Raw genomic sequence first — 21108 nt, forward strand, 5'->3', positions numbered from 1 at the left:
ATTCAAGTGTCACCCACCAGTTGGTCGTGCCGTCCAGGATGAAACGCGTTTCACACAAGGGCAATTGTGTCACATTCTCACCAGAGGGGGTGGTAAAACGCTATATGGCCAACCATCCACAACTTGGCCCACCACTTATGATAAGGGGAAAACAGTAGGCACACAATTTACCACGAAAAAATGCTTACATTCCGTGTGCTACACTTCTCCCCTCCCTGATATCACTTCCGAATGGAGTTTTACAGTTGAGGTTGAAAAAAAAGGGATTGGCACCACCTGGGTGATGCCCCCAGGAGTCTCCGCTTGACACTGGCCTCCGTCTAACACTCAGGTTGCAGAAATAAGCAGCCTTGAGTCCAGCAGCAGTGCTATTCTACATTCACAGGTGGATGCAGAATTGAGTGCACCCATAACCCACCGGCAGCGTGAGAACAGGAAGGGAGATTCAGCTCCACAGCGAATATGTTAATGCAACAACATGAGCTACATATAAGCTCCTATAATGATCTTAACAATTCTTTCTTTAGCACTCATACCAATCACTCAACGAGTTGCTTAACTCATTGTGTTGGTGATGGGGAAGGGTATGGTTTCACCACAGTGACCAACCACTAAACACATTCCGTGCTGACCGTTTTTTTAGAGAAAATGCCCGGCGGCTGACTTTTTGGCAAAAATTTGTATTTTTTAATTATTATTTTAACGGCGTGATCTTATGAGTTGTGATACTGGGTACACGTTTTCACACTTTTCTTCCAAAAGTAACCCATTATTTGTTAAAAATTTTAAATTAAAATTTTCTAATTATCCTGTCATACTTGTGATACTTCCCACAACACACGTAGTATATGTTCCCGATATTTCTTCGCTCTTTGTGAGTATTGCGGCGAAAACCCGTTCAGACCTCATCATTTTCTGGAAAACTATGATGAAAATAGTACTGCAGCTAATTTTAATTTTTCAATCTGGAAATGATACATTTAAATACAACTTTAAATGTTTTATTGGGCTAGAGTAAATATTACGAATATTACCAATATTTCCTGCAAAAATGTTGTTCCCTATCATTGAAAATGCGACTGACCGATATGATATCATCTGGAAAAGATTGTATAATGACATACATAGGTTTATGAATAAAAAGGAAAATTTGTATAAACGAAGAATCAATTTTAAAGAAGCATATTGTTTTACAAAACAGAAATTGACAAGCATATGAAGAAGATTTTTTCATTTCCTAATTGCTATTCATCAAATGACATTATTTTTAAAAAGCAACAAATTTAAATAGAAAATATAAAAGGTATGCATAAAAAAAAACAATTTTGTCCAGCAGGGTAAATAATTTTCAGCATAACAAATTCTTGTGATACTTCCGGAAACACTCAAGACACATTCGAGGCCAAGCCAGGCAGGTGGGGCTATAATATACTGTGTCCTGGTGGACATTCTTCTTGAAGCACTCCTTACACTGCTTCTGTTTTCGTCTTTTCTGTCTTTCGTGTTTGTCATATATCCGGGGAAATGTCCTGATTTGCACTTGGTTTTGGATGAGGCAGTCTAGGATGACGGTCTCTTCAAAGGAGTCAAAGGTAAAGATATTGTCGTAAGAGATTTTATAATTAGAATTCGAAAGTCGACGAGAGGAATTTTCCAAAAATTTTCTTTGAATAAAAAATAACAGTTCAGTAGCAGTAAGTTAGGTACGTGAATTCCCAATTTTTAGTACCATTTGATGGATTTCCTTTCAATGGGAAAGTAAGACATCATTTGATGCCAATGATCTATGCCACAATTGTAATTGCTGCATTCAAACACCACCTGTGGCTTTCTTGACGTGCACTCTCGTCTTTTCGTGGATTCAATCATTTTTTTACACTGAATTCAGCACTGATCATTCACACTTCCCTCTTATCCTTCCACCTTAGGATACAGATTACATCCTCAGAAAAGGTATCCACAACCTCACCTTTCTTTAATTCCTGGCAGAGCACCACTAGAGGAATACCTTACTTGCCTCGCCTCAGTGTCCCCGTCACGCTAGTTTTCCCATTTGGATGGGATCTAGAACTGGCTAAACTGTTATAAAAGTTATTCATATAAAAGGATTGGCCGCAGTCAAAATGATTCTCCGTCATTTATTTATCATCTTCTCCGAATGCCCTTTTCCAGACACTTCTGAGTTGGAAGATGCTTGGTAATCAAGGACTTGCAGTGCCAAACCCTTTGCTTCCGTCAACGTTTTCAACTTTAATAATCAGTCGGACAGAGGGGTGTTAGAGTCAGAGAACGTAGATAGATTCTCGTTGATTTGAAGGGCTTGGAGAATTGACATGAATTGATCAAGCGACTTCTCTCTCCCGAAGCAATGCAAGTCATATAAAGGATGAGATTTTCAATAATCAGAGATACAGGCAATTATGATAATTCTTGTATGAAAAATAAGGCCAAAGAGTGGTGAAATTCTTCTATGGTTAAATATTTCCATCGAGTAATTTTCCTTCAGGACAGGCATTGCCTGTTGGCCATTATATATCCTCAGGCTGGATCAGTTTCTCTGAGCTCGGCGGCATGAGACTGGGTTAGGGGAAGTTGCTCTCATAGGTATTTTTTTGCTGCGGAGGATGCCAAATAAAATGCTTGAAAGAGTTTAGAATATAACGGGAAAAATCAAGTAATAAGTCTCTCATACAAATGTTAGAGTACGTAAGGATGGGGAAACATGGATGTTGTGCATAAATGTAAATAGTAAAAAATAAATTGCAATATGGAACCAGGACTTCACCAAAGTTATTGTAATATTTATGCAAATATGGTTATTATTTCAAGTGTCGCAGCAAATAAACGTAAAGATAAAAACAAATTTTGACATGATGAAATCATAGCAAATGAAATTCACTCGGAAACTTTAAAGGTATGAGATAGGAAGCCTTCATTATTTATCGTAAGGATTGCATTACACATACCTGGAGTATGTCCAAAATTAGGCAACCAACCAAGCAATTTACCACGTTAGCGTTAATTGACACTGAACATAAAAATAACAACAAGGGAAATATATTTCATTCCTTCTTGTAAAACCAAATAAATAAACACACGTTAAACAATGCATGAAAAGTCATAAGGAAAGTTAAAATACCTTGAAATAAAATATCTTACCTTGTCAACTGCAAAAGGATCTTTTTTTATTTCACTTTGAATATTTGTAAAAGTTTTTTTTAAGGTATAAGCACAATTGTGGGACTATATTACTCTTTTCTGCATTATAAAATGAAAGTAATAATGAAATAGATTGTAAAAACCCACCTCCAAAGACGTTCTTGCAGAGAAGATCCGTGTAAAATAGAAAAATGCAGAAAAAATCGGAAAGATTTTTTTCGTAGCTTTCCGCACGGCAAACAGGCGAAGAGTGGTAATTGACCCTCTCTCATACCCTTACACCGGTCGCTGGTGCTCAGGGCGGAATATAACGCAAGAGGGAATCATTACGCAACCCTAAGGTCGCTCGGTAGCGACTGCCATGACGTAGACGTTACGTCATGACCACGGAACGTGTTAACTGGAAATTCTGCACACACGAGGCAATTAGAATCCATTGAAGGAGCTGGTGGGAGCCCCCTAAGGCCTCCTCGATGATAACCCCAAGAGATCCTTCACAGAGCTCAAGGGACCTCATCACGTATGCCTGGTTATGTTGGCAGATGTACAAATAAGCATTCGTAAAAACAATCACACACTCAGATGACTCCAAATTCCCAGGAGATAATAGCTCCATAATAGCTTTGTCAGATGCTGATCACAGGGAGAGGAGGGTGAGCATTGAATACATAAGTACATACAATTTGGTAGCAAAGTGGCTTTCTTTAGCAAGCTCAAGGTGCAGCACTCGCAAGATAAGATTTACATATTTTTAATGTTAAATTCAAAGTTGTAAGTCAAGCAAGTCTCATGGCAATTTGAGTTTGTGCTTTGTTTTAAGCTGGGATGAGCACCTAGCATCGAAAAATACACAATTACCACCTTTAATGAAGTACATATTTCTGATATTCGATTATCTAGGATGAAATTGAAAATGTTTTCTAAGTACATATATGAAAATAAAATTTTGGAGGTACAAACTAATTAGAAATATTTTCTTTGCCAAAACCTATACTTGGTCATAGATGATATTCCTCATATCTTTACGAAACCTTTACTCAATTAATTAAAAAAGTTTGATTTATTCAAACTAATCATGCCATACAATAATAATGGGAATAAATTTCAAGAACATTTTGAAGATGACTCTTTCTATTCATTTCAGTTGGTAATGTAGTAATCATTTATGTAAAGGAGTAATCATATTTTGTCCACCACAACAATGTCTCTGAACAGATGGATTTGAGGAATGCAATAATTAATTCAATACTGGAAAGAAATGGGAAAAAATATTTATAATGAGCACTTTGAAATGATATGAGACATAAAATAATTCAATATTCAATTCTTGTATTCAAAGTAAAAGTTTGCATTCAATTATCGGACATGGAAAAATGTATTTTACCCATCACTAGTTTAAAAGTATGTTGAGAATCAAGCCAATATGGCCACACAATGAATGATTCATCCCTTTCCAGAATGTCATGAGGGCACAATTAAATTCATAAAAATCCACGCTGCCCGTAGTAGCAGCGCCATCACGGGCAGAAAGGCAATCGGCTGCAAACAACCATGTGCATTATGTGCTGACGACTGGTGATTTTTTATTGCAATTAAGCAATGGCCTCGATAACTGAAGTCTTTGGGCTGATAAAATATGTTGATGTTGGCCAGCACCCTTTGATTGATGGAACAAAATACTTTAACTTAAACCGAGTACATAATTAACCCTTTTAGTGTAGCAGCCTATTTTGCATTTTAGGTATGCTGAAGAATGCCACGGTTTTTTTGGTGAATCTGTAGGTTTGCCCTTCAAAATTTACATAAAGCCGAATGTGCATTTTCAGAAACTATTTTTTTATTTTAATTTACCCCCAAAACTTATGGGTATGTTAAAGCATCACAGATACTAAAAATAGTTACCAAAGAAAAAATGATCGGAAAGAAGAAATGTACATGAAAAACAAAAAATAAAGGCATGAGCGTAAAAAAACCTGGCCAATAGATAGGGCCTTAGGACAATGTAAAAATAATCCATATAAAGTGTTTCCGCATTTTGCGTTTTTCCGCATTTGTGGTTGTAAAAATTTTTCCCGCACAAGATTTTTTTGTTCGATTTAATGTTTTTTCACGACAGTTCATGCAAATGATTATCCAAATCTTCGATTTTCTGCTCATCAACAAGAAGAGTCTCATGAAAGTTTACCAAGAGTCAATGGAATCTACTGGGGAATGCTTCTTCAACTGCTTTCTTCCGCGAATGCAGTGCTGGGACCTTCAACTCGCAAGCTGGGTGATTTGTCTTCTCGTAATGTTTCGCTCCCCTTCTAATCAAAACACCAGACACTTTTGGTATCAGATTCGATCTAATGGAGCTAAGTCATCCCTTTATTACCTCTAACTACCTTATCCTTCACTTCGTGAACTTCGATGATACATGACGACTGATGACACGAGTTATCCTCAGAGGGCCGCTACAATGATGGTTTCCTTGTAATGTTTTCAACTGACAGCTTATGCCCCTTTCAACTCTACTCTCTACGGGCAGTCCATTGTTAGCCCAATATTTTTCCAGTCGGCTACTTTCTCTTTTCAATAGAGGCCCAATATCATTTGCGAAGTTCACTAGAAGATTCTTTTTATAATCCATTCCAAGGTCAGTTTCCACGGAGGAACAGCGAAAGAACCGAGAAAGTGTTTCCTCTGTCATGATCGTGAGTGAGAGCATTCTTTCCCTACGGAACAACATTATTTTACATCGCAATTTAGATATCCCGGAGCCCATTTACCGACATGCGCCTGTTTGTTATCGCTGTCGATTCAAAGATATTTATCTGGTGCTAATTTATGTCAAAAGAGAATGACAATCAGAGTTTTGACAAACTATCACAGTCCATGACTCTAAATAAATCACTTATGCTGGAAAAAAAATCACCGCATAATCACGGTAAAATAGATGAGTGCGGAAAAATACGAAAATCCAGCAGGAATCCCTTGGTGGTTGACTGCGACATCATAACTTGGACGAAATTGCCAAACTCCAGAGGCACTGACAATTTTTCAGATGAAATCCAGTTCTGTTGAAGATTAAACCTTTTCACTTAACAGAGTTTAGCTAATCGTTATTCAAGGTCCAACTAAATTTTATTAAAAGCTGTTGAGAAACATGGTGAGTCGGAGTTCAGAGGTGATCAGCATGCCGCGTAAGCAACTTCCCGGCTCCATTCGACCTGCATGAGGCCGCAGATATATGCAGTGGCGGTTTGCCCATAAGGACTCTCGGACGCCGCCCCTCCCAAATATTTGAAAAAGTAAAAAAATAAATATCCATTAATTTATAATTATACATCTGATTAATCAAAGCGTTTTTTCAGTCTCATACATCGAAAGTGTTGGAAAAACACGAAAAGAAATAGCGCGAGAAGTTCGTATTTGTAGCCGTGGGGCGCTGGCCAGAACGTCCCAATCCATCCCCATGCAGTTATATGGAGAGTGGTAGTGGTGGGGGCCGCTGGTGCTATGACGCGTCTAACGCTGTGTCTTATGGAAGTCTTGGGACGTCGTCCGAAAATGCGCAGAGCGACGTGTGAGTTGACATCGCTGCGCAGGACGGCGGGCGTATAATCTGGCGTCTACTTGGTGCTGCCACAGAAAAGGGACCTACGGAATCAGAATGGTCACTGTACTGGGTGTAGTTATACGATTTTAATTTTTAATTACTGGTAAGTATTGCTACAGAAAATTAATTATCTCATTATGCTTGCGTTTTTGGGTGTTTGAATTCCGGAACACATAAAATCCAACCAGTTAAAGGCCGTATTGACGAAGGACGAAGGACGTATTCTCGAGTATTTGACACAGTTCTGTTATGATTACGAATTTCAAGAACCTTGGGGAAACTAATATTATAATATTTAGGCCTTAACAATGTATTCATATCTTCCCGATGATTAGAAATGCGGTACCTATTTTTCAGATAAATTTATCAAAAGACCTGCAGTATTAGGAAAAATCAGTTAACATTCCCCACTGATTTATAATTTAAAAAATAGTTGCGTGCGTGATAGGGTGAAGGATTAAATATGATTTAAATCGTTAAGCGCGACTTTAAATAGAGTCATTCAATTAATGTCATGAAGTGCCGCGTACAATGCACCTTTTGTGTGTAGGTTCATCATTTTTCTAGCCGTCCTTGTTGAATTAGTTCATGTTCACCTAATTCCTCAGCGGCAGAGCGGTAGCTGTCTGACGGAAAATGCCCACTTGGGTCTGATTTAAGTGGCCTCGAAGAGTTCACATCAGTGCGTAAATCCTTACAGCTCCCATCTGTGGCTCAGTCGAGTCGTCTTCTTTTACGATCTAGAACTTATTTTCTATTATATCATGGCAATGATTTCGAAGACACGGTTATTCCAAATGCGACCCGTTGGCGTCTCGTGTGTTCACCACATATGAATCTTAGACTCAAGGAGATGGTCCGTGACGTCCTTTGTTTGCTTGAATGCCTTTGCTGACCTTAAATTCGTCCCTCAGCTGAATCAGCATTAGTGGACCACGACTTCTATCTCCCTTGAGTCTTACTTATAGTAACGGCGAGACTCTCGGAAAGAACGGAGTGAAATGAGTTCAGACATCATTTTCGAGGAGTTAATTGAGCGTAATTGCCGATTAAGAAGTTTCTTAGTGCTGTGTGTACATTCAAGAAGACAATTTTGAATTAATCAACAGTGCTAGCTTTTTTAAGGGAAATATAGGGAAAAATTGTCCCAATTCTGTGTCCAGGCACCTTGTTCTTTTTGGTCGTATTTTTCGTCGGCCTATTTTGTGTCGTCCCTTGTTTATTTATAGACTAGTGCCCTTGCCATGTGTTCAATCAGAAAGAAATTGTTGTCCAGCGCTGATTTCAACGAACGTGTAATTGATCACTTTGCTGGACAAAATGAAAGAAGGATGGACCTTTGCAATATAACTAAAGGCCTGTGAGTATTTCATATTTTGTTAAAAATGTGTGAGAAATGTTTAATTGTTGATTTTAAATCATACTGTATTCAAGAAGCAACGCGAACACCGCCATCAAAGTTTACGTCTGCAATAGCAAAGCGCGTGCATTCTAGTAGTGTTTGTTGCCTAGTGGAAGTCAGTGACACTCTCCTCCCTCCTCAGGTGTTACAAGTGTCATTGCTACCTAAATCATTGAAAATGTTGTATAGATTTGACAAATAACGCATTATGATTGCAAAACGAACAACAGAAGTGTATTGCGGGCATATCCGCACGAAGAATGTAGACGCTAAAACCTAAAGTTACGTATTTTCGTTTGTATTTGCAAAATATCGCAGCAAATATATTTTTATTCTTCAAGATCATTGATCAGTATCATCGAGAGTCCGGACTTAGCCGATCCGTATGACCAAGAGTCTACTGCATTTAGTATTTATTAATCAAGCTTTATTAGGAAAACTAGGTATTTTTGTTGAAAAAAACGGAACATATGGCATCACAGAATTTAATTCCTAGATTGCCGAAAAAACTTAATAAAATACACGAAATATTAAAAAATTATGACCCCCCGGTGGAGTGCGCCCCCCCTAGCATTTGACTCACGAGCCGCCACTGGATATATGACAACGAATCTGGTGTCATCATAGAGTTGAATCACCTTCGACTTGTACGCATACTAGAAATAAGATTCGGCTTTTTTGGATGACCTCGAAATCCAAAATGTGTGCACAGGAGGCTCATAACTCGCTCGTTTCGCCGAGGCAACAGAAAACGTTAAATTGGCAAAATTCCAGAAAACCTCCCTTTTCCTAGATATTCGGTAGTTAAGAATTTGGGATTAGCAATCTTCTGCTGACTCTTTATTTCACTCATCTTTATTGATGCAATGACGATTTTTTGAGTACCTCCTTACACCTTTTTTATTATATTAGAAATGCTATAGTCACCTACATGTCACTTTTACAGAAAAAAATTTAAAATTTCTTGGAAGCCACTGAAATATGCGTAATATGGAATCACTAATTTCTATAATAATATTCTACGTGGGAATGCTTTTAAGTTAATGAATATTATAATTTTCTTAAAATATTTCATTAAAACAATTGTCAACCTCTCATTACTTACTTTTACTACCCATTTTTTAGCTGATTCCTGAAAAGTATTATCCAACCTCATTTGGGCAAAGAACATTTCATCAATGAATTTGTTGCTGCATGCAGCTCCTTTTAGTTACTTTAAATAATATTTTTTATTCATAAAAAGCCATTAAAACCATTACAGACCCTAAAACGTGAAAAAAATGGCAGGTCCTAATTTTGTGTTTTTCCGCATTTGGTGTTTTAAATTTTGTCCCAGCTGAAAAACCTTAAATCAGGATTCTATTGTACTTTCCATGAAGTTTAGAAACGAGACAAAAATGCAAAGTATGTGCGTACTACTAACTCTGGCCAATCCCACAGCTTGGGCGTTGGACACGCAAAGTGCCCACACTGAGACATGTGCTGCAGAAGCGCCTCCCTCGCTCCTTCGCCCCCCTCCTCCTTGTGAGCGCCCTCCTCCCCACGCACCCTCCGCTGGCCGAGAGCCTGTATGTCGCCACTGCTCCCCTCGCCTGTCCTCTCCTTCCTCCCCTCGCACGGCCATTCGCACACAATGCAACGCCCCTCCTGCACCCTCTTGCGGATGAAATTCACTATCTTCACCTGCAACAACACAACCACAATACCTCATAATAACAACAATAATAATAATAAGTACCAAGAATTGGCAATGGAAATAAAAAGAATATGGAATATGGAACAGGTTTATACAGCTCCAATTGTCATCTCAGCTGCTGGTATCATCCCAAAACATAAAGAAAACAGTTTCCAAATGCTCAACCTCCATCCAAATACATACATCAAATTGCAAAAGGCTGTAATAATTTCAACCTGCCATATCACGAGAAAATTTCTCAACACAATTCAACAGTAAAGGGTTACCTTGGTGAGAACACGTGCTCTTTACACTAAAACAACTCAGTGAAAACTGAGAAAAATTAAAGGATAATAATCGTAATAATAATACAGTAAACTCTTGATTTTATGAAGCAGGATTTTACGAAGTTTTCGATTATACAAAGTGATATTGCGGTCCCGGTGAAAAGCCTATGCTAAATACATGGCGCTATTGGATTATACGAAGTTTCGATTTTACGAAATTTTTTGAATTTACGAACCTCGGCTCGGTCCCTAGGAGCAAATGGCATTCGTTTATACGAACTACAGCAGACTCCCGATTATCCGGCTGCGGTTTATCCGGGTTGCGGATTATCCGTGCATGATTTTAACTCTCGCTCAATTTTTCCCGCGATCTTATAAAAAAATAAAATTGGACCCAAAATTATCGGAATTACTGCATTTGAATGCAAGGATACGCCGGGCTTATCATTTCCGTCAGAATCCCGTTCGTAAAACGGAAGCGATCGCGCGCTAGCTGCATTCAAGGGATCACCGAGTTCGTGTTTTCCAAGCCTAGCAGTGCGCGAACGCACTCCGTGATCACGGATACACGTCCGGCAGCAGTTGCAACCCGGGCAACTTGTGCGAGACGCGACTGCGTGGCGTGGTGCCTGACGATGTAGTTTCCGACGTCGAGCAGTTGTTTTGAAGCGTTTGTGCAAATCACTTTTCTGTATCCGCGATCACACAGCTACGATAGTGTGGTTTTCGAAACCAGGCCTTACATGGAGCATTAATAATACGAGTACAACCATGTTATTGCCACTAAAAAGATCGCGAACTGGCAAAGAAAGCTCTCATTGAGTCCGGGAAGCACGCTAATAAAGCAGAATAATGGCATAAATAATAATATATTGTTTGTTTTACGTAAATTATGATCATTACAAGACATTGGATTTGATGTTTGGGTTATCCGTGTTTTCCGATTATTCGTGCCGTCCCTCCCCATCATTAGCCCGGATAATCGGGAGTCTACTGTACAACGAAAAATTTGTCAACAAAACTAGTTACGCCGGCGTAAGTAGCTAAAAAATCAGCACTTCCAACTGTGGTCCATCAAAATGTGTGAAATCGTAAATGATAGTGCAACTATGGAGAGAAAGGGTTCGCCTAAAACATCACGGAGGGAATTTAAGGGAAGTAGGAGTTCAGTAAAAATATTGCGACTGACATAATGCCCCTATTTACGTGCTAATTCGTAAACATCGCATAGACAATACTTTGTAGTTTAACATGTCAGGAAGGTCGCATGGGGTATTTTGTACACTCCTACTTAACCCTTTGCACTGCTGTGAAAGAAACTGGTACGTTCGCAAGGCAGGCTGCTGTGAACGTACTTTGAAGACTACTTGACTACTTTTCGCCGAAGCTCTTTGAAGGGTCTCTAAACCGGGACCCTTTCCTCGATGAGCTAACCCTTGCTGGCCCCTCTCTTCGACCCTCCGGACGGGGGACCTCCCTTCCCAAAAGTGACCGCTCTGACTGCATATTGAAAATCTATCAATAAATGCCATCATCAATAAATTAAGGTTTGCATCGCACTCCTGCCAATCAGGCAATCAAGTACGTCGCTGAACCATGTTTCTGCGATGAGAAATAACGATTTTGTTAACTTTGCTAAAATAGCCAAGTTAATAAAATTGTTATTTTTCATCGCAGAAACACGGTTCAAAGACGTACTTGATTTCCTCCACTTAAATCACAAATTGCTGGAAATTGGCCGGATTCCCTTCGATAGCGCATCATGAGGATGTTCTAGAGGTTGGTAATTGATACAACTAGCCTACTAGTTAATCTACTGCTATAATATCACTGCTATGGTTAATTCATTACGTTATACCTTCGGGAAGCTGCAGCAAATGAAATCGCGGAGGAGATTATAGGCTTAAAAGATGATTTTGAAAAATACTCGGAATAAGCAGGAGGAGCACAGCGCGCAACATCAAACGATTACATTGCCCTAGACGATGATCTCCAGGCTTGCATCAATGCGACGCCGGTACCTACGTCGGAAGAAGCAGTGGCCGGGACTAGTCATAATAGCAGTGACAACGAAGATGAAAGTGAGGAAGTAATTTCACCAAATAAAAAAGAAGTATACGCTGCCCTCCAAACATTAAGATATTTTGATCTGGCTCACAAGATAGGTCCCCAATTTCATTCCCATTTATGCGAGTGAGAAACCATGGTGGAAGCGGCTATAAAGAAGGGCAAAAAGCAAAACAATAACAGATTTGGGTAATATAATTTCGTGTATCTATTAGCCTTCCTGAATAAACAAATTAAATATCTTAAGTATTGGGCTCTATTTACCACCAACTTATTTTTCAGGCTACTCGTAATGAAGACGCACTTCTAACTTTAACCATGAAATTTCTTCTCGCACGCCTCCCTGCTCTCCCATTCCCAGAGATCTTTCTTTCCAAAGTCTTTGTTTACTCCCTCCTGCGGCCTTCTGACACCCACCTTACGCATCCTAAACCCCTCCTACCCCAACATTTCCTATTCACTTCCTCCCTAAGGTGACAGAGCTTGAGTGCATCCTAAAAAAATAAGGCCCCCAACCGTAGACTGAGGCAGAGCTGGCCCTTTCCCCACCCTTCTTTCTCCTGCCCCCTTCACCACTCCTTATGCTGACCACACTTCTTTCCTCAGGCAATCCCCATCCCACTCTTATTCACCCCACCCAGTGGGAATGTTCTACGACTGTGGAGAAGGGCATGGTTAGTCTTTACCGGCAACGGGGGGTAAGTTTTTAACCGGAGAGAGGCTGGAGAAGTATCTTACATAGTCAGGGAAACAGTGCCGTGCTTATAAAATTGTCTCTCTTCTTCTCTGCTGACTTTAAAATTGAAATTTAATTATTTTCTTTGCGCTTTCCACTCTATATTTATTTACGATTATGACACGCCTATTTTTTAGTGCTAAAACTAAGAAAATCTTCGCTCTATGTCAATGATCCTTTGCATAACTTTCAATACGGTGGAAAAAGAAACACGAAAACTAAATGAGGTGAAGGTGCAGGTTTTTGCGTATCATTTTTGGGAATTCACGCAAGTGAACCGATACTTTACCACGTTGAGAAATGATAAAACGTCTTTTGTAGGAAAACAATCAATGTGGATAATAACGTTTCTCTCTCTATTTTTCCGATACTGTAAGATGTTTCTCCTGTCGTTTTCCGGTTGGAACCTTGCTCATGTCGGCATAAAAGGAGAGAAACATACTATATGAACAGGTCACCTCACACCAGGTATGAAGAATATGGTCCCGATGAAGAATTAAGTCTTTTATGGCAACGTCTGCAAAGATGATGGAACACAGTAGTCGGACGGAGAACTCAAACAGAATTTACTTCAAATATTCGCCAGAAGATAATCACATCCTACGTTATTTATGATCGTAATTGAATCTCAGTGAAATTAGAGCACATTCTGCTGAAAATACGAAGTAACTCGAAATATTAACTTACAAAGGTTATTTTGGAAACGGGCTAAGACCCTTGTTTTTCTTTTTTTTCTCGTCACTGAGCGATAGAGGGCGACATAAATGGCGGTTAGGCCGGCTGCCGCTAAAATTCCGTGGGTGTCAGAAACAAATATCTATCTTTAGCATACTTAATAGTTGCGATTCGCTCCTAACCACAAATTTATAACATTAAATTCTTATAATAAACATTGCAATTCATTATTTGATTACGTTTTCTAAACTGGTCGGGAATTTCTTTAGCGATCGTTGATGTTGAAGTATGAACAAGAAATGGGAATTTTATGGTGGTATAATTATTTAACGATCTTTCACATCATAAATCGATAACAAAAAGCCTTTTCTATGAATTAAACCGAGAATAACCACCGAAAACATTTAAATAAGACCACTAAAGACAAAAAACGGCGGAGGAAACAAAAGCTAACATTTTTTTCGTGGCTTATGAAAAAGGTTTGAATTTACGAAACTCGATTTTACGAAGTGCCAATTTTCCGGTCCCACTGACTTCGTAAAATCAAGAGTTTACTGTAATAATAATAATGACAATAATAATAATAAGTTTATTGGATGAAAAATTCGCACAATAAGCGGGCCTTGTCACAAAAAAGAAAGTTCAAAAGTATATTAATACAAAAAAGTACACAAAAATATACATTTTAGAACATAATATGGCTAGTGTATACATGAAAAACTCATGTATACACTAGCCGAATATGAAGCATGAATAGCAAGGTAGGAGTGGATGAAATTTTTAAACTTTTCAGTCTTGTCATTCTGGCTGAAAAAATGGAAATGAGTTAATAGCCTAATGCAAACCTAAATTTGGCAAAGATACTATAGATTTTGTTCACCTGCATTAGCTATTTGAGAGAAGATTTTCACTTCTTCTACTGTAGTTTTGAGATGCAATTCCTGTAGGAAAGAGATCAAGATTCTCTTGCAACAAGGTTTGCAACAGAATAAATAATGCCTGGTGTTTTCAGAATAATTAATTAAAATGAAAGAAAAATTTCTGCAAAGGTTTAACCTCCATCCTCTAAAAGAATAAAAGCTAAGCATTGATCGGTTTTCAGACAGACAACCTGAGATTGTTTGCATCAAAATTCCTTACTTATCGTAAATCTATGGTATGATTATACCGAATATATTTTCAAACAAATAGTGATAAATGGGTGTGGAAAAGGAAAGTTGGTTTGGCCAAAAAGCTCCACGATGAATGCTGAAAATGCCCAATTTAGCTGAACCCCCTTCAACACACTACTGCATGAAAAACAGGATATTAAGTCAAAATAATCCTTACTAAGCTCTATTTTTAGTCTGGTACAATGTTCCAGGATATATAACAGTTTCTGTTGGATTACAGGGTGATGTCATGTCAAGTGTTTCTGGGAAGTACACAAAAACTTCATAAATTGTGTAATTTTCTTTCTATTAACCCTGCATTTTAGATAGGTATAGGATCTTCAAGAAACGGTGACCACTTAGACAGTTCAAAATAAGTGGTAAATTTTAAGAAAAGATGTCCATATTCAAAACAGCCTACTGAGACATAGGTTGCCAACTCTCAGTGCATTTTGGCTCTGACAGAATGACCAACAGATAGGGCAAAAACAGAGGAGGTTATTTACTAAGACAACACACCTCAATTATTGTTCATTTCAATGATGACTTGGTCAAATTTTTTACCAGAGAGTAGAAGCGTCGATCATTGAATGTGAGCAGGTCAAACCCACAGTGGTCCTCCCTCATGTGGGCAACAATGGAGACGAGATCGTTGCCCTTGAACGTGCAGAAGAGACAGTGGACGCGAGATTCCTCGGCAACCGCCTCCTCCTCCCAGTCGGACCAATCACCACAGGGGTCGTTGCTGCCCTCCCCCTCTGAAGCACCACTCCCCCCAACAACGCAACGGTCCTCCACGTCACGCTCTCCCTAGAAGACAACAGCAATCCACGAGGAAATATGACATTCAATTGAATAAACTCTCTAGACAATATTCATATTAAAATAATACAATGGTAAAATTCCTCACTAATAATAAGTATATATTGAACTCAATCAACCAAGGTTATGACATATGAACTTGATAATTTCAAGGAACAGAATTTATCTCTACCCCACCATATAGTAAACTCCTACTTATCTGTTCATGAGTTTCACCCTTCTTTTAAGTTTTCCACAATCTTTATATATAATAAAAATTGATGCAAATACACCAGGATTATCATATTTTAATGCAAGGATACAAGGCTTATTATTATTTCCATTAAAACACCCTTCATAAACAGTTTTGTAACTTATGTAGACAGTTTGTGGAGTAAATACATGGAGCCGTGGGAATATGAGGACAATGACATAAACACCGCCTAAAAGATCCATTGTTGGCTGAAGACGGCTCTCAGTGCTCAAGGCTGAAGCAACCTATTATAACGGACCACGAGCATAAATAATAATGTATTTTTTGATTTATGTAATGGACGGGTATAAGAAAACGATGTAAAGGACGCGTCAGGCAACCAGAAGTAGCACTAACAGCTTTGGGAGCATGAGATGCACTGACATATTAACTGTGGTTGCAATCTGTGCAGTCGTATGGAAATGCATATTGAACAGACAAACAGAGATGCTCTTTCAAATAGGCATATAGGTACATTGTCTCTTGCTCTCCATTCTGAAAATTTTAATTAAGTACATAATTACTTTTCATGCTTCAAAAAATTTCATTTCAAGTCGGTTTTTCAACAATATTATCCTCTTTTTCTGAATAGATTCTCATGGAACCACCAGCATCATTAATGGAGATAAAGCGTACTCAGAGAATAGGAACAAAACTATACCTGGATATCTTGCCAGCCTTTGCCTCTTTCCAGATAGTTCACAATGTAAAAGCGATCAAAAGTAGGATCTTTTGGGTTCACCCGTTTATGCTGCTTCTTCCTCATGTGCTCTTTGAGGACAAACCAATCAGTGAATTTCTTGCCACAGTAGATGCATAACATCCTGCAGGAAAAAGACACTTCATGCACTCATATATCATAAAAATATCTTTTAAATCATATAGAATCAATTCGAGGAAAAAATCAAAAAGAAATTACAAGACTCACACTAACAATGCATTAACAGTATAAGTTGAAATGGCATCTACAAAAAATACTATGCACAGCCAAAACAATAAATATTGCCCAGAGGTAATACACACATTTATTTCACCATTTCCATGCAAACAAAATCTAAAATCAAGGGACCAAGCATAACCCACATGATAATGACATCATTAGTGTAAAAACACACATTTTATTCCCACAAAAAACTCTGCAAAAACAGTTCACTCCGCTGCCACTAAATGGTGCAGCAAGCACCTACAGACTATCAGATACTGAACCTGGTAAAAGCAGGCATGGAAGGAAAGATTTTCAGCTAAAAACCAGGATATTACACTACTCTAATAGTGCTTACCCATTAGTGTTGTAGAGACCAGAATTTATGGCTAGAATCATATCTGTACAGCATTAAGAAGATTCTTGCTTTTGGTGCGATAATATTGGAGTAATGAAATGCACTACACTCTTCAATGCCTATGCCGCAATGACTGGATGTGTGACGTGATATTCTAAAGGGTTTCTTAGGCCATGATGTCCACCTTCTCACAACACCTGAACTTCCTTTTGTAAATTCAGCATCTAAAAATAGTCATCCTGCTCTCTGAAAACCTTCACGTTTTGTTATTAATAGTAGAGTCTTGCAATGATAGTGAAAAGAAACTGATAGAGCATTCCCAACAGGAAAACAGGAATTCAAAATTTACATTAAAGGATAAATGATTCAGAAATCTAATTAATGGGAGTGTCTAAACAACAAAAGGTTTTCTGGACTATTTAAAAAAAAATTTATTTTGTGACTTGAGATACCTAGATGTGGTAATTTTGCTCAATAGAACTCACAGTATCAGTGTGCGATGTCTATTCCTCAAACCTTTTGGCTTTCATTAGGAGAGGAATGGAAGAAGATTACATTGAACATGCTTCACACAAAAAATTACAAAAAATCTAACAGAGGAAATTTGCAGTTTTATGATAAACATGTGTCACATGAATGATAAATGTTCTTTTCTTCCTTGAAATACAATGCTGACTCTTTTCATTCAATGAGTTCCAACCTAGATGAAGAGCAATTCTCCAAACATCTTTAATTTACATGGGCTCATTTTTCAGGTGAGCAGTCAGAATCATCGTGCTGCTTAAAACACATTTCTTCAGTTGCCGTTTTCCCTTGAAGGCTGAAGCAGCCCTCTTTTTCAATCATTTTCCATCAATATAGAGATATTTCACATGCATAGGCTAAAAAAAATTAATAACAGAGAGAGGCAGCTGCTATATACAGGTCTAACTTGCACATCTCATGAAGAATGCACCAACAACTAAGTCAACGGATGATACTGTCACAGATACTGCACGCAACTCCAACCAAGGCACATAAATATCCAACACACATAATTGTAAGCAATTCTTTCAATTTTTTTATATAGTAATCCGCTTCACAAATGTATTTTCTATGAAGTTAATGCCAAGTAGTGTTCACAAAATACTCACGTATTCCACACTTCTAAGATTAGCTGCAACTATGAGTACTGAATTCAAGAGTTAAAATTAGGAATTGGTTGTTATACATTGCAAAATATTTGAAGAGAGATTACCTCCGATCAGAGAATTTGGAATCAGAGAATGGATTTAAGCTAATGGCCATGAAAATGATATGGAATTGAAGATAACAGCATGTTGATAAATATGAAGAGGCAAAATATTGATGTTCTAGTTGGATTGTAAAAATTATATGCAATTTTCAATCAATTCACAAGCCTCATAAAGAGTAATTTAATGATTTACGAACAAAATTTTTGTTCAAATGTCTTAAATATTTTTAATGGCGTCTTTCATGATAAATTTTAAGAATTTAATTGGGTTTTTTCTCATTGCTTGACCCCTTACTCATCAAAGCATCATTCCCACAGAAGGCAATGCAAGTACATATTGATAAAAAATAACTGTGTTGCAGTGTTGCCTGCATCCAAGGATCTGATCTATTCACCAGACATATCGTTCATCTGGTAGGTCCCACGATCTTCTACTGCAGCAGATAAAAGCAGTGGACGATAAAATGGATCATATTTACTTACATCTATTTGATCAAAACACAATGGTAGTGATGCAAGAGGGCTCAACTGACACACTCAAATGAACCCATCTCACATGAGCTCTTGCTCTCTCATTCTCTGGCACACCTAATTGATCCATTTGCCAGGCTTTTTGAGCACTTCAAAATAATACACACTGAGATCAAAATGTTAAAACAGATACAAGGACACGTAAGTTCACCTGTGAAAAGTAACAAATTTACTGAATTCACTCACTCATTCAAGGTGTTTTGCAGTTTTTCCAGGAGAACATCGATGAAGACCAAGTTGTGCGGGTGACCAAGTTGGAGGTTGTGGCTTTTGCTGAGGTGGCTGAGCAGAGCCAAGCGCGCACCTTTCCCTGCGGAACAAAAAAATCATCCCAAGACCTGAGAATGACACACATTACGTTAAGTAAAAGTTAAAAGCATGACCCCTGTACAACAAACCACAACAGAGCACCTTTTACAAACACTTAATAACTAAGTCATAGTCCTGGTTCTAGAACCTTCCCATGCATAGTGAAAAATTTCCCATAAATAACCTGGAAACCTCCCTTTAATGTAGTCTCTATGAGGCCTCGAGTTAGGAAAAGGACCTTTCAACAACAAAATTTTTTCGCCAATGTGAAAATAAAAAAAACTGGTAAATTTCAACCATTGGAAAATTTTGCACAATTACCCGTGACACCTTTCGATTTGTTATTTTAATCACCACATTTTTAAATGCAATTTCATCCCAAAATTCGAAATTTTCCTGAGTGGCTCTTTAATCTGACCTTTATTCTTGTTTTCACGTATTTCATTGCAGCTTTGTGAAAACAGTAGTAATTGGGTATGAACACTGGGAATTGCAATTCAAGTAAAGAATTTGATGGATATGGAAGGGGAATATAAGTTGAGATGAAATAGAAATCCTCGCAATTTCAAAATAAAAAAATTAGAGATGTGCGAATAGTATCCGCGAATACTCGAAAGTATTCGATATTCGAGATTTCGAATAGTTATGCGAAAAGTACCGCCTCGAATACTTTGAATTTCGCGTCATACACTGTCGCACGCACGTCGTTGGTAGTGACTCGGAAAAATGTAGAGAACTGTAGTCATTAGTGCTCGCAGCGCCGTTTTACGCAAGTTGACGAATTGCATCAAATTCGTGGATTTTAGCGGTGAAAAGTGTTCGACGAGGGGAACCGAAAATAGTCGGGTGAAAAAATCCGAAAATCCCCGATTCCCCCCACCAGGAGAAACTCAGTGCCGTGGGATAGCATTTCCCACGATCCTCTATCCCCCTCCATTCAGCACTCGCCTCAACCAATCTGACGCTTTCCTCTTCTCCGAAATCAAACAAAAGGTCCCAGCTCGCGCAGGGATCGCATTACGAAGACCACTGCTTCGAAAAAAATATCGAGTTACGAGAACAATAAAAGCGTGTTTCACGCCCTCCCCCCTTTTCTCACCCACTGACCTTTTTCTGGCTACCTGCTTCGAAGTTCCCCATTTCTGGAGGTCAACTGCTGTGTGAGTACCGTGGGATACTTACATTAGCGCATTTCCCAAGGTCCAGTATCCCTCTCCATTCAGCACTAGCCCCCCCTCTGAGGCTTTCCTCTTCTTCAAAATAAAAAAAAAGGTCACAGCTCGCGCAGGGATCATATTACGAAGACCTTAGCTTCGAAAAAATACGCGAGAACAATAGAAACGTCTTTCGGGCCCTCCCTTTCCTCCCCCACTGACCTTTTTTTTCTTACCAGCTTCGAAGTTCCCCATTTCTGTGGAGGTCAACCGCTGCATGAGTCATCTATTAGCACAAGGGTGTCTAAGAATGACTTTCGTCAATTGATGTTACACCTTTATTGAATTGAAATATTAGTAATGTGCGCGTAATTTCTAAAAGAATAAGACCACACACGACGTATTTCTGAGTTTATTTAAGCATTTTACGCAAAGAAATAAATGTCAAAATACGACGGAGACTTAGCATTCTGGCGAAACTCGATATGAGCAGCAGAGCTTCTCGGAAGTTGATGCGGTATTTTTTTCGAAAACATATATCAAGTTACAATTTATGAGTGGTGCTATAAATCTTTATTGTTACAGTCACAGACAAAAGGATATTTTCTCAGAATATTTGGTTTCTCCCTGATAGCAATTCCAATTCATCTTCTTATCTCGTGAGAACTCCCAAAGATGGACTGAAAATAATTGAAGAAAATCCGGATGGAAAAGAGCTTGTATTTTGCAAAATGCCTCAGATTGTCACCTAGCACTTGGCAGCAGGAGTGGGGGTAAAGCGATGTTAGTTGAATTA

General features: G+C 38.5%; 1 protein-coding gene across 2 annotated transcripts in view; it reads right to left on the reverse strand.

Moving 5' to 3' along the window:
- The window catches only part of LOC124156981 (zinc finger protein 277), a 41758-nt gene that overhangs the window by 1385 nt on the left and 19265 nt on the right, over window positions 1–21108 (reverse strand). Inside the window, exons 5-8 of one of the 2 annotated variants that reach the window (XM_046531423.1) lie at window positions 19036–19159; window positions 16466–16628; window positions 15315–15560; window positions 9583–9842 (exon numbers count right to left, since the gene is read on the reverse strand). In XM_046531423.1, the coding sequence (XP_046387379.1) occupies window positions 9583–9842; window positions 15315–15560; window positions 16466–16628; window positions 19036–19159 (793 nt within the window). Of the gene's footprint in view, window positions 1–9575; window positions 9843–15314; window positions 15561–16465; window positions 16629–19035; window positions 19160–21108 lie in introns of both variants that reach the window. The other variant, XM_046531424.1, reaches the window with a different exon arrangement.

The sequence above is a fragment of the Ischnura elegans genome, chromosome 4 (genome assembly GCF_921293095.1).
Source record: "Ischnura elegans chromosome 4, ioIscEleg1.1, whole genome shotgun sequence".
Classification (NCBI taxonomy): domain Eukaryota; kingdom Metazoa; phylum Arthropoda; class Insecta; order Odonata; family Coenagrionidae; genus Ischnura; species Ischnura elegans.